The following is a 12,122-nucleotide window of genomic DNA, read 5'->3' as shown; positions in this document are numbered from 1 at the left end:
GGTTAGGAAAAACTCCCCAGAGAAAGGCAGGGAAACCTAGAGAGTAACCAGGCTCTGAGGGGTGGCCTGTACTCTTCTGGCTGTCCCAGGTGGAGATTATAAGAGTACATGGCCATTAAGGCCAGAACGTTCTTCAAGACGTTCAAAGTATCAACAGCACTAGAGGGATATCAACAGACCACACTACCCTGAGACAAGGCTGAGTATAGCCCACGAAGATCTCCTCCACCACCACACGAGCCCGAGGGGGGTGCAAAATCAGCCAAAAAAAAATCAACACCTTGAACTCCACTTCTCTCAGTACAACACAGCAAACCTGAACCTCCCTCATCACTACTCTCTTCCGACAAGACCTGCAAAGGTGCCTCAGGATTCCTCTTTTTCTTACCCTTTAATCTCACTACTTTACCTACACATTTTTCCACTCCACCACTACACTCCATCCCGTCCTCCTCAACACCTCACCCCCCCGCCTTTCCATCCATCTCTTCCCCAGTCACAGCCAAGTCAGTGTTGCTCAACCGCCTCCACAGGATTTCACGCTCCAAAACAATCACACGTGACCTTACTCTTCATTCTATATCGAGCTCCACCAGGTGCGCTCGATTTACCTTGCCCAGTGCACCGATTGGCGGACGTCTCTTTTCTGGGACTGTTCAATATGAGCTCCGCCTAGGCTAGAGAAAAATCCAACGTACAGTAAATTTAAGGTATTCAAATGCTCAGCTGTTTGAGCTGATTGAGTCTGAATTTGTGACACGTCTCTCATCAAAATTCGACATTCAATTCAAATACTGTTTTATTGATATACTGGTATTTGAGTAATTACACATTTAGGCTACCAGTTATTATCAACGTTGTTAGGCTGGTTATGAATGTTGAAGGTCGATCATATCAAACTTTCACTTCCCCCTTATGTTTGTATGTTGAAATTGTACTAGTTATGATATTATTTAAGGTGGCACTTACAGCAGGGTTATATGCTCCCTTAGTGAAAAACACAAGTTTGGTGGTGAATGGAATGTATTATTGAATGGAATATATTAAACCTAAAAATAAACACCCCATGCCAAGTTAATAAGAGTGCTTACTCAAGACTGTGCATTCTCCTAAAATGTGTCATTTTTTTCCTGGATCTACCATGTGTTGCTTGTCTCAAATAAGACATGATGGAGTCAAGGTGTGAAGTGATGGTGAGGATACAAGGTGAGGTTTAGATTTGCGTAAACCATATAGAACCACTTGATAGCAAGGATGGCAACATATCACAATACTGTAACCTACTGTGAAATCACTCAATTATAGACTATGTCAAAATAAATCATTTTATTTACAACCATGCCAATGTGACTCCAAGCTGTCAACACTGCAACATCCTGCAATGCACAAGCTGTGATAAACAATGCATACTTTTACATTGACCCTTTGAATTGTTATTCTTGATTAGCAGCTGATGCTGATAGTCTCACATCTCATGAGGTTATGCATCTCACATCCAACATTTCTAAATGCATTCTTAACTTAATAAATAATTCCTTTCTTTAAATAACATTACAAGTGAAATTACAAATGTAAAAATGTTGTAAAACATTCTACCAATTTTAAATCTTACTTGAATCAAAGGTGATGGGATGTAATTGTTGAATGTAACATATCAAGTTCCCTAATAATTATAAATGAAATATAAACATATTATAATGGTGAAATAAGTGCCAAGACCCCAAAATAGGCAATGCACCTACAGGCTGAAACTAATGAAACCCGAAGAAACTCTATCAACCATGTAATTTGTTGGGTGTGTGTTAAATAACTCATATTTTTGGGAAAAATAATTGAGAGGAAGAAAAGGAAGATTCTGCCCTCAAGTGGCTCTTTGTCACCTGAGGTCCAAAAATAAATAGTTTTCTCTGACTGAATCATTAACATTCACTAACATTTATCCCATTTCTTCATATGGAATCTGAGGTAAATATTGTTTCTCGAAGTAGTGGATTAGAACTAAGAGGGAATATTAGACATCACTAACAATAGCCACTGAAGCCCTTTCTTAGACAGAGAGATGTAACCTACTCTATACATACCAACAACCAGTGTTCTCTTATTGAATATGTATTGAACAACTTTACAACAACCACGTCACATGGTCCAAAGGCAACAACATAGATGTACTCTTTTTTTTTTTTAAATAAGCTATTTTCATAGTATTTTCCTATATGGATGGATAAAGGCCTCTTAGATCGTCTCCATTCTGCATGTGTCCTTAACACACTGAACATGACAATGGTCTTGCAAAAAAGACATTGGCACGGCAAAAGGCAACAACAGTGGCTAAACATTGAATACATGATGCACTCAGATACCACCATCACATATGTGGTGAATACCAGACAATACCAACACTGTAAATTAAGCAAACATGCATCTTATAGTTCATATGTGATATCTGCCGTAGAAAGGTGGGAATAGGGAGCATTGGGAGCAGCCTATTTCCACGTCATATTCGATGCCGTTTCTCATCTCTTCACTCTAATAAAGCAGTCATTATGAGATCTCCCTGGCCATCTCCACATTCGCTTGGCTGATCGCGCTGGGCTGCTCTCCTTTCTGTGGCGGGCTCTCGCCCTCCATCGAGGATTCACTGACTGGCTCCGATGGCCGCTCATCCAGCATCTCCAGTGCATCCAGTATGGTCTGAACCTTCCGGACTCCGTCACGTCGCGCCTGTCGCACATCCACACTCCCCTCTGGGTCCACTGAGTCCAATGCCAAAAGCTCTTTGGTCAACAGCTCCTCCAGCAGCAAGTACCTCTTATCGTTCTTCTTCCCATCAAAGCATTTCACCTCTTGCTCCAGTTTCGCCACTCTCGCCACTATCTTTTGTACTTTAGCCAAGCCTGGGTGACACTGAGCGGCGGACTCGTTTTCTGCTTTTGTGGGCGGGACATCCTGTGGAGCAGGAGCATCCACTGGCTCCTGGGCTTCTGGTTTCGGGGGCATCTGGACCGTGATGTTTGCTGTCTGTTTCGGCTGCGGTTGCGGCTGTGGCTGTTGTGGAGGTTGTGGTTGTTGTTGGTACTGTTCAGGTTGTTGGTATTTTTCTGGCTTTTGATACTGTTGTGGCTGTTGTGGTTGTTGGTACTGTTCAGATTGTTGGTATTGTTGTGGCTGTTGGTACTGTTGTGGTTGTTGGTGTTGTTGGTATTGTTGTGGCTGCTGTGGCTGTTGTGGTCGTTGTGACATCTGTGGCTGTTGAAGCTGCTGTGTGTCAGCCTCTCTCTGCACTGTTTGGGGATACTGAGAGATCTCCTGCTCCTGCTCCATTCTGTGGGGTGATTCTCTCTGTGGGACATGAAGGTAGTGGGGGACCTGGGGAAGGAAGAAGGAATTATTTGCATGTTGCTATTTATTGTCATGAATCTTGACCTGGAGGCAGCTCTGCAGAGTGGTCACTAACTAGCACAGCTACAAAGTTATATAATCTGATTTTATGCCTAACCTTAACCACACTGCTAACCTTAACCTTAAATGTTTACGATATAGGCAATTTTGATGTTGCAGCTGGCCTATCTAGCGGAAATCACTCAGTTCTACCTCTTGGGCAAGATTCATGACAATAAATGTCAACCTGCTAATTATTCATCAGGAATAATGTAAAATGTGCTATTCTGGCATTTATGGCTTGTACGTATATTATACTTTTTATATAGATGATTCCTACTGTTATTGGACTGGCAATAGGTGAAGCGATGATGGAAAAAAGGTACCTGTGGTCTCTCTGTAATGACCTGTGCACTGAGGGGAGACTGGCTCCTCATATGCGGAGGGATATGGATGGCGGCAGTCTCACGGTGCTGGGGAAGCACGCTCGGGGAGGGGGAGGCACGGTCCCGGGAAGAAGGCGTGGGCCCATGATGACCGCTCCAGTCCTCTGGTTGTAGGTGGTGGAAGGAGGGCTGGAGCTCTGAGTAAGCCGGAAAGCGCTGGGTGTAGAGAGTGGAGTTGACAGGGGCTTGTTGTGGGTGACCTCCGGCCCTCTCGTGGATCACTGGTATGGTGATGTAACCTGCCTGGAGGCCTGTGCTACTGGGTCGTGGGGGCTGGTGGAGGGGGTGGCCCTAAGGAATGAAAGTCTAGCATGAATCAGAGGAAGTACAATTGTATATTCAATATTACAAGTAGCTCTAGAAGTAGCTAGAGGTTTAGTTTGATTCCAACATCAAACACCTGCATGTAACTACAACTTTCTCTGCAAATCCTCCAATGACATCAGTCATTGGAGGATAGTAATCTCATTAGCTAAATCAATCTCACCTCAGGTCCTTGTGAACTAGGCGAACAGGACATGTAGGGCTCAGGGGTAGTGCTCTCGGAGGGACCCTGCAAAGGAGATCTAGGCCTGCAGTGGAGCGTCGGGGTGGGGGAGGGTGTCCGCCCGTCTGCTCGTACATTTTGCAGAGCAGTCGGCTGAATGTACGGGAAACATTGGTGTTGCTGTTGCTGACGGATGTCTCCGCCTTCATGGCAGACTGGGATTGGGATGTAACCCTGACGGAGGGTGGGGTGCTTCATGTCTCTCACGAAGGCCTTCTGTATCTCCTGAGGACTCGGCTCTGGGGGCACACTGGGGCCATTTTGAGACAGCTGGCTGACCTGAAGAAGAAAAAAAGTCTGAATTAATACATATCCAAGGCATGCAAATAAGTATGTGAGTGAAACCCTAGCCCCAGAGGCAAGCAATTACTGCCAATCTATCATAAAATGTGTTTTCTATGAGGGAATGATGTCCAACATCCCGGAAAGATTTGCTATTTTTTCCAAACTAAGACCATTAGGCTATTAAGATTAAATTGAGATTGATTGAACAGAGCCATTTGCTAGAGGCTGAAAGAAATATGTCTGCTCTGGAATCTGCTCTGGTATATATAAGCAAAAAGCATTCGGTACATTGTGAAATATCCCTGGGTGATGTCAAAAGTATCACTTCTCTGACCACTTGGAAGAGGAAACTACACTCTTAGGGGGAAAAAAGGTCCTATTTAGAACCAAAAAAGGTTCTTCAGCTGTGCCCATAAGAGAACCCTTTGAATAACCCTTTTTGGTTCCAGGAAGAACCATTTTGGATTCCATGTAGAACCCTTTCCACAGAGGGTTCTCTTCTAAATGAAACCCAAAAGGGTTCTACCTGGAACCAAAAAGGGTTCTGCTATGGGGACAGCCAAAGAACCCTTTTGGAACCGTTTTTTCGTGTAGTTCTTATCCAATTGCAAGTATGTGCCTGTCAGAAGAAGCAAGCCATCACTACATGTGGGTATGTAGGCTCTGCATTTGTTGGTTTTCTAGGCAGTGTTTACTATCATAAAACATAACAAATCATAGTTGTCTCATGTCCTCACATGTATGTTGATCATAATTCACAGTGGAGACAAAAAGAAAACTCCATGATGCTGTCTTGGTGATCACCAAGACAACCAATTAAGCAGTCATCTGTCAGAGTGAGACATCTGACTGTGACAGCAGGGAACAGTTTCTCTGTGATATCACTACATGACCAGTTTTGGGATTAATCCTAGAAGCGTGCCAGTGGCCATCGAAGGTGAGCATTTGCCCACTGACGTCGGTTACGATGGCGAACTGCAGTCAGGTCAACACCCTGGTGAGGACGACGAGCACGCAGATGAGCTTACCTAAGACGGTTTCTGACAGTTTGTGCAAAAATTCTTCAGTTGTGCAAACCCATAGTTTCATCAGCTGTCCTGGTGGCTGGTCTCAGACGATCCCGCAGGTGAAGAAGCCGGAGGTGGAGGTCCTGGGCTGGCGTGGTTACACGTGGTCTGCGGTTGTGAGGCCATTTGAACGTACTGCCAAATTCTCAAAAACAACGTTGGAGGCATGCCAATTGCACGCTCCCTCAAAACTTGGAGACATCTCTGGCATTGTGTTGTGTGACAAAACTGCACATTTTAGAATGGTCTTTTCTTGTCCCCAGCACAAGGTGCACCTTTGTAATGATCATGCTGTTTAATCCGCTTCTTGATATGCCACCACTGTCAGGTGGATGGATTATCTTGGCAAAGGAGAAATGCTCACTAACAGGCATGTAAACAAATTTGTGCACAAAATTTGACAGAAATGCGCTTTTTGTGCGTATGGAACACTTCTGGGATCTTTTATTTCAGCTCATGAAACATGGGAACAACACTACATCTTCCGTGTATATATTTGTTCAGTATAAGTTCACACAGTTTGATACGACAAAGACAAAAGTTTGTCCACAAGACTGTCGGCCCATTGGACTCACTGTATTGGAACAGTCTCAAGCTGCCATGACTATGTAATAACAAAATTGCTGTATATTGCATGGTAATAACAATTACAATTAAATATGACTTAAGAGTGCTGTGTGGGGTATATTCTACCTTTTCTTTACATCATTCCTTGACTTTGTTTTATACAACAAAAGTAGTTATGACACAGCCAATAGCTCTGAACGACCCTTTGCCCTCTGCCATTTTGGCAGGGTCCCTGTGCACTGCCAGCATTACACCAATTTTATCCCCTGACAGCTGTGTCTTTCCAGCAGATTCTTAGTGACACTAACTTCGGACAGCAGAAAGTGTTGATCTTCCTAATGCAAGACGCCAACTGGCAGCCTAGGGTCTGCTCCTCCAACCCTTCAACATTTAAAGTTGACACATCGTACTTCTGCACAGTTCAATGGTGTAAAACCATATCAACAAATTCAGTGATTTGTTAATTTAATGTAGGCTATTGTAGGTTCCTTGGAGCTGTTATATATGGGTGGGTGATGAACACCTTCAAATCCCTTGTAAGGAAAAGTTTTAGTAAGAAAAAGGTGCTATCTAAAAACCTAAATGGGTTCTTTGGCTGTCCTGGTAGAAGAACCCTTTGAAGAATCCCTTTTGATTCCAGGTAGATCCCATTTGAGTTCAATGTTGAACCCTACACACAACCCTTTTCTACATGGAACCCAAAAGAATTCTACCTGAAACCAAAAAAGGGTTATCCTATGTGGGGACAGCCAAATAAACCTTTTGGAACCCCTATTTTCTAAGAGTGTACGAAATATGAACAAATGCAGTCTGGAGTCTGCTTGGCCTAATAGGCTTTAAATAAACATTATGGAAATGGTCAAACGCTCAAAGGCATGGCTTTACATATGACTGCAGTGCGTCATCAACAAACCTGCCAGCTTAGATCATAACACAAGATCATAGCCTTTTATAACAGCCGTTGCTCAGCTTCGACCATAACACAAGAACATAGCCGTTTATAACAGCTATTGCTATTGTTAGTTAACCCGTTATAATGCATGTGGGAGAGCGCTGGAGCCTACAATAGACAACATTCCATTGCGTTGGCGTATATTAAGTCTTAGCAGAGGCAATTTGTAGCCCATGTTTTTAAAGTAAATAAAAATATATAGAAGCATAGCCTACTATAAATAGAATATGCCCACTCTGTCTCCCCTATAATATAAGTCAGTGCGTATCAGAAGCAGTGACCATCATTATTAACCACTGAAGCGCTTGATCGAGGACCGTGCCATATATTAGAGAGATGATGTGTTGTGTCTGCCATGCTGTCAAGCAGACATGACATTTCACTCCAACTTTGAATATATATCACACGAGCCCTCCCACGGTACACATCATGTTACTACACATCCATGAGCCTACCTTTTTGAAATCGTGTCTTGGGTCATTCCAGCTTGTTGTGCGATTAATGTGATCCACAAAAAAATGCCATCCTGTCTGTGGGTCAATTTTTATTTCCCATCCTGGCGGTAGAGGATCGTTATTATTGACCATATCCACCATTGGTGACTGTGTGTTCATGCTGCTCAAACTCCTTGATCCTATATACCGTGACATTTTATTCAGTCAACGGACCCTTTAAAGATTCCGCACGGTGACGTGTGGGAGATGGGGCTGGAAGTTTCTCGAAATAAATAGCACGGTAAATGTCGCGTAAAAGTTGCCAGTGTGTCTCGAGATTCAAAGGGTTCCAGCCTGACAGTGAGGCGACTGGCATTTCAGTCAGGAACCTCAAAGTTCTGTTTGTATGTATCCTTCACACGTGGTAGCTGTTTCAGCTCAGATCGTGGCTACGGTTACAAATGTATCGTCGGTCAATGTTGATAAAGTAACGTTATAATTGACAATATATATACACTACCGGACAAACGTTTTAAAACACCAACTCATTCAAGGGTTTTTCTTTACTCTTACTATTTTCTACATTGTAGAATAAATAGTAAAGACATCAAAACTATGAAATAACACATATGGAATCATGTAGTAACCAAAAAAAGTGTTAAACAAATCTAAATATACTGCTCAAAAAAATAAAGGGAACACTTAAACAACACATCCTAGATCTGAATGAAAGAAATAATCTTATTAAATACTTTTTTCTTTACATAGTTGAATGTGCTGACAACAAAATCACACAAATAATCAATGGAAATCCAATTTATCAACCCATGGAGGTCTGGATTTGGAGTCACACTCAAAATGAAAGTGGAAAACCACACTACAGGCTGATCCAACTTTGATGTAATGTCCTTAAAACAAGTCAAAATGAGGCTCAGTAGTGTGTGTGGCCTCCACGTGCCTGTATGACCTCCCTACAACGCCTGGGCATGCTCCTGATGAGGTGGCGGATGGTCTCCTGAGGGATCTCCTCCCAGACCTGGACTAAAGCATCCGCCAACTCCTGGACAGTCTGTGGTGCAACGTGGCGTTGGTGGATGGAGCGAGACATGATGTCCCAGATGTGCTCAATTGGATTCAGGTCTGGGGAACGGGCGGGCCAGTCCATAACATCAATGCCTTCCTCTTGCAGGAACTGCTGACACACTCCAGCCACATGAGGTCTAGCATTGTCTTGCATTAGGAGGAACCCAGGGCCAACCGCACCAGCATATGGTTTCACAAGGGGTCTGAGGATCTCATCTCGGTACCTAATGGCAGTCAGGCTACCTCTGGCGAGCACATGGAGGGCTGTGCGGCCCCCCAAAGAAATGCCACCCCACACCATGACTGACCCACTGCCAAACCGGTCATGCTGGAGGATGTTGCAGGCAGCAGAACGTTCTCCACGGCATCTCCAGACTCTGTCACGTCTGTCACGTGCTCAGTGTGAACCTGCTTTCATCTGTGAAGAGCACAGGGCGCCAGTGGCGAATTTGCCAATCTTGGTGTTCTCTGGCAAATGCCAAACATCCTGCATGGTGTTGGGCTGTAAGCACAACCCCCACCTGTGGACGTCGGGCCCTCATACCACCCTCATGGAGTCTGTTTCTGACCGTTTGAGCAGACACATGCACATTTGTGGCCTGCTGGAGGTCATTTTGCAGGGCTCTGGCAGTGCTTCTCCTGCTCCTCCTTGCACAAAGGCGGAGGTAGCGGTCCTGCTGCTGGGTTGTTGCCCTCCTACGGCCTCCTCCACGTCTCCTGATGTACTGACCTGTCTCCTGGTAGCGCCTCCATGCTCTGGACACTATGCTGACAGACACAGCAAACCTTCTTGCCACAGCTCGCATTGATGTGCCATCCTGGATGAGCTGCACTACCTGAGCCACTTGTGTGGGTTGTAGACTCCGTCTCATGCTACCACTAGAGTGAAAGCACCGCCAGCATTCAAAAGTGACCAAAACATCAGCCAGGAAGCATAGGAACTGAGAAGTGGTCTGTGGTCACCACCTGCAGAACCACTCCTTTATTGGGGGTGTCTTGCTAATTGCCTATAATTTCCACCTGTTGTCTATTCCATTTGCACAACAGCATGTGAAATGTATTGTCAATCAGTGTTGCTTCCTAAGTGGACATTTTGATTTCACAGAAGTGTGATTGACTTGGAGTTACATTGTGTTGTTTAAGTGTTCCCTTTATTTTTTTGAGCAGTGTATATTTGAGATTTGAGATTCTTCAAAGTAGCCACCCTTTGCCTTGATGACAGCTTTGCACACTCTTGGCATTCTATCAACCAGTTTCAAGAGGTAGTCACCTGGAATATATTTCAATTAACAAGTGTGCCTTGTTAAACGTTCATTTGCGGGCCTCCCGTGTGGCGCAGTGGTCTAAGGCAAAGAAAGAAAAAGCCATATCTCAGACTGGCCAATGTAAAGAAAAGATTAAGATGGGCAAAATAACACAGACACTGGACAGAGGAAGATTGACAATTAATCTATGACACTTTTTTCCTAAGTTTGAGGTGTTTGGATCACAAAGAAGAACCTTAGTGAGACACAGAAAAAATTTAAAGATGCTGGAGGAGTGCTTGACGCCATCTGTCAAGCATGGTGGAAGCAAAGCAATGTGATGGTCTGGGGGTGATTTGGTGGTGGTAAAGTGGGAGATTTGTACAGGGTAAAAGGGATCTTGAGGAAGGAAGTCTATCACTCCATTTTGCAACTCCATGCCATACCCTGTGGACGGCGCTTAAATGGAGCCAATTTGGGGCCACTTAGAAATGTCCTTGTTTTTGAAAGAAAAGCACATTTTTCATCCATTAAAATAACATCAAATTGATCAGAAATACAGTGTAGATATTGTTAATGTTGTAAATGACTATTGTAGCTGGAAACGGCAGATTTTTTATGGAATATCTACATAGGCGTACAGAGGCCCATTATCAGCAACCATCACTCCTGTGTTCCAATGGGACGTTGTGTTAGCTAATCCAAGTTTATCATTTTAAAAGGCTAATTGATCATTAGAAAACCCTTTTTCAATTTTGTTAGCACAGCTGAAAACTGTTGTTCTGATTTGAGAAGCAATAAAACTGGCCTTCTTTAGACTAGTTGAGTATCTGGAGCATCAGCATTTGTGGGTTTGATTACAGGCTCAAAGGAGCCAGAAACAAAGAAATTTCTCCTGAAACTCGCCCTGGTGCACAACTGAGCAAGAAGACAAGTACATTAGAGTGTCTAGTTTGAGAAACAGATGCCTCACAAGTCCTCAACTGGCAGCTTCATTAAATAGTACCCGCATAACACCAGTCTCAACGTCAACAGCGAAGAGGTGACTCCGGGATGCTGGCCTTCTAGGCAGAGTTGCAAAGAAAAAGCCATATCTCAGACTGGTCAATAAAAAGAAAAGATTAAGATGGGCAAAAAAACAGACACTGGACAGAGGAAAAAGGACATTTCTAAGTGACCCCAAACTTTTGACCAGTAGTGTATATATATACACACACTACCAGTCAAAAGTTTTAGAACATCTACTCATTCAAGGGTTTTTCTTTATTTTGACTATTTTCTACATTGTAGAATAATAGTGTAGACATCAAAACTATGAAATAACACATATGGATCATGTAGTAACCAAAAAAGTGTTAAACAAATCAAAAATATATTTTAGATGCTTCAAAGTAGCCACCCTTTGAATTGATGACAGCTTTGCACACTTTTGGCATTGTCTCAACCAGCTTTACCTGGAATGCTTTTTCAACCGCCTTTAAGGGGTTCTCACATATGCTGAGCACTTGTTGGCTGCTTTTCCTTCACTCTGTGGTCAAACTAATTTTTTATTTTATTTCACCTTTATATAACCAGGTAGGCTAGTTGAGAACAAGTTCTCATTTACAACTGCGACCTGTCCAAGATAAAGCAAAGCAGTGCGTCACAAACAACAACACAGAGTTACACATGGAATAAACAAACAAACAAACAGTCAATAATACAATAGAAAAAGTCTATATACAGTGTGTGCAAATCAGGTAGGATAAGGGAGGTAAGGCAATAAATAGGCCATAGTGGCTAAATAATTACAATATAGCAATTAAACACTGGAGTGATAGATGTGTAGAAGATGAATGTGCAAGTAGAGATACTGGGGTGCAAAGGAGCAAAATAAATCAAATAAATAACAGTATAGGGATGAGGTAGTTGTATGGGCTATTTACAGATGGGCTAAGTACAGGTGCAGTGATCTTTGAGCTGCTCTGACAGCTGGTGCTTAAAGTTACTGAGGGAGATATGAGTCTCCAGCTTCAGTGATTTTTGCAGTTCATTCCAGTCATTGGCAGCAAAGAACTGGAAGGAAAGGTAGCCAAAGGAGGAATCGGCTTTGGCGGTGACCAGTGAAATATACCTGCTG

General features: G+C 43.3%; 1 protein-coding gene across 1 annotated transcript; it reads right to left on the bottom strand.

The window, feature by feature from the left end:
- Window positions 1–1,311: 1,311 nt before the first annotated feature.
- LOC106604528 (BAG family molecular chaperone regulator 3) lies at window positions 1,312–8,056 on the bottom strand. Its single transcript, XM_014199225.3, has 4 exons — window positions 7,698–8,056; window positions 4,312–4,650; window positions 3,765–4,115; window positions 1,312–3,366 (listed from the first exon to the last, which is right to left on the bottom strand). Exons 1-4 carry the CDS (start codon window positions 7,890–7,892, stop codon window positions 2,542–2,544), a joined length of 1,710 nt encoding a protein of 569 aa, XP_014054700.3. The 5' UTR covers window positions 7,893–8,056; the 3' UTR covers window positions 1,312–2,541.
- Window positions 8,057–12,122: the final 4,066 nt, after the last annotated feature.

This window comes from Salmo salar, chromosome 01 (genome assembly GCF_965601325.2).
Source record: "Salmo salar chromosome 01, fSalSal1, whole genome shotgun sequence".
Taxonomy (NCBI): domain Eukaryota; kingdom Metazoa; phylum Chordata; class Actinopteri; order Salmoniformes; family Salmonidae; genus Salmo; species Salmo salar.
Note: the sequence above shows the minus strand (reverse complement) of the source record. Positions and strands in the feature narration are given on the sequence as shown.

Coding starts and splice junctions, on each gene's coding strand:
- LOC106604528 (XM_014199225.3), bottom strand. CDS start 7,892: ATGTCACGGTATATAGGATCAAGGAGTTTGAGCAGCATGAACACACAG. Junction 4,651..7,697: donor CAAGACACGATTTCAAAAAG/GTAGGCTCATGG, acceptor TTTCTTCTTCAG/GTCAGCCAGCTGTCTCAAAA. Junction 4,116..4,311: donor CTAGTTCACAAGGACCTGAG/GTGAGATTGATT, acceptor TTCATTCCTTAG/GGCCACCCCCTCCACCAGCC.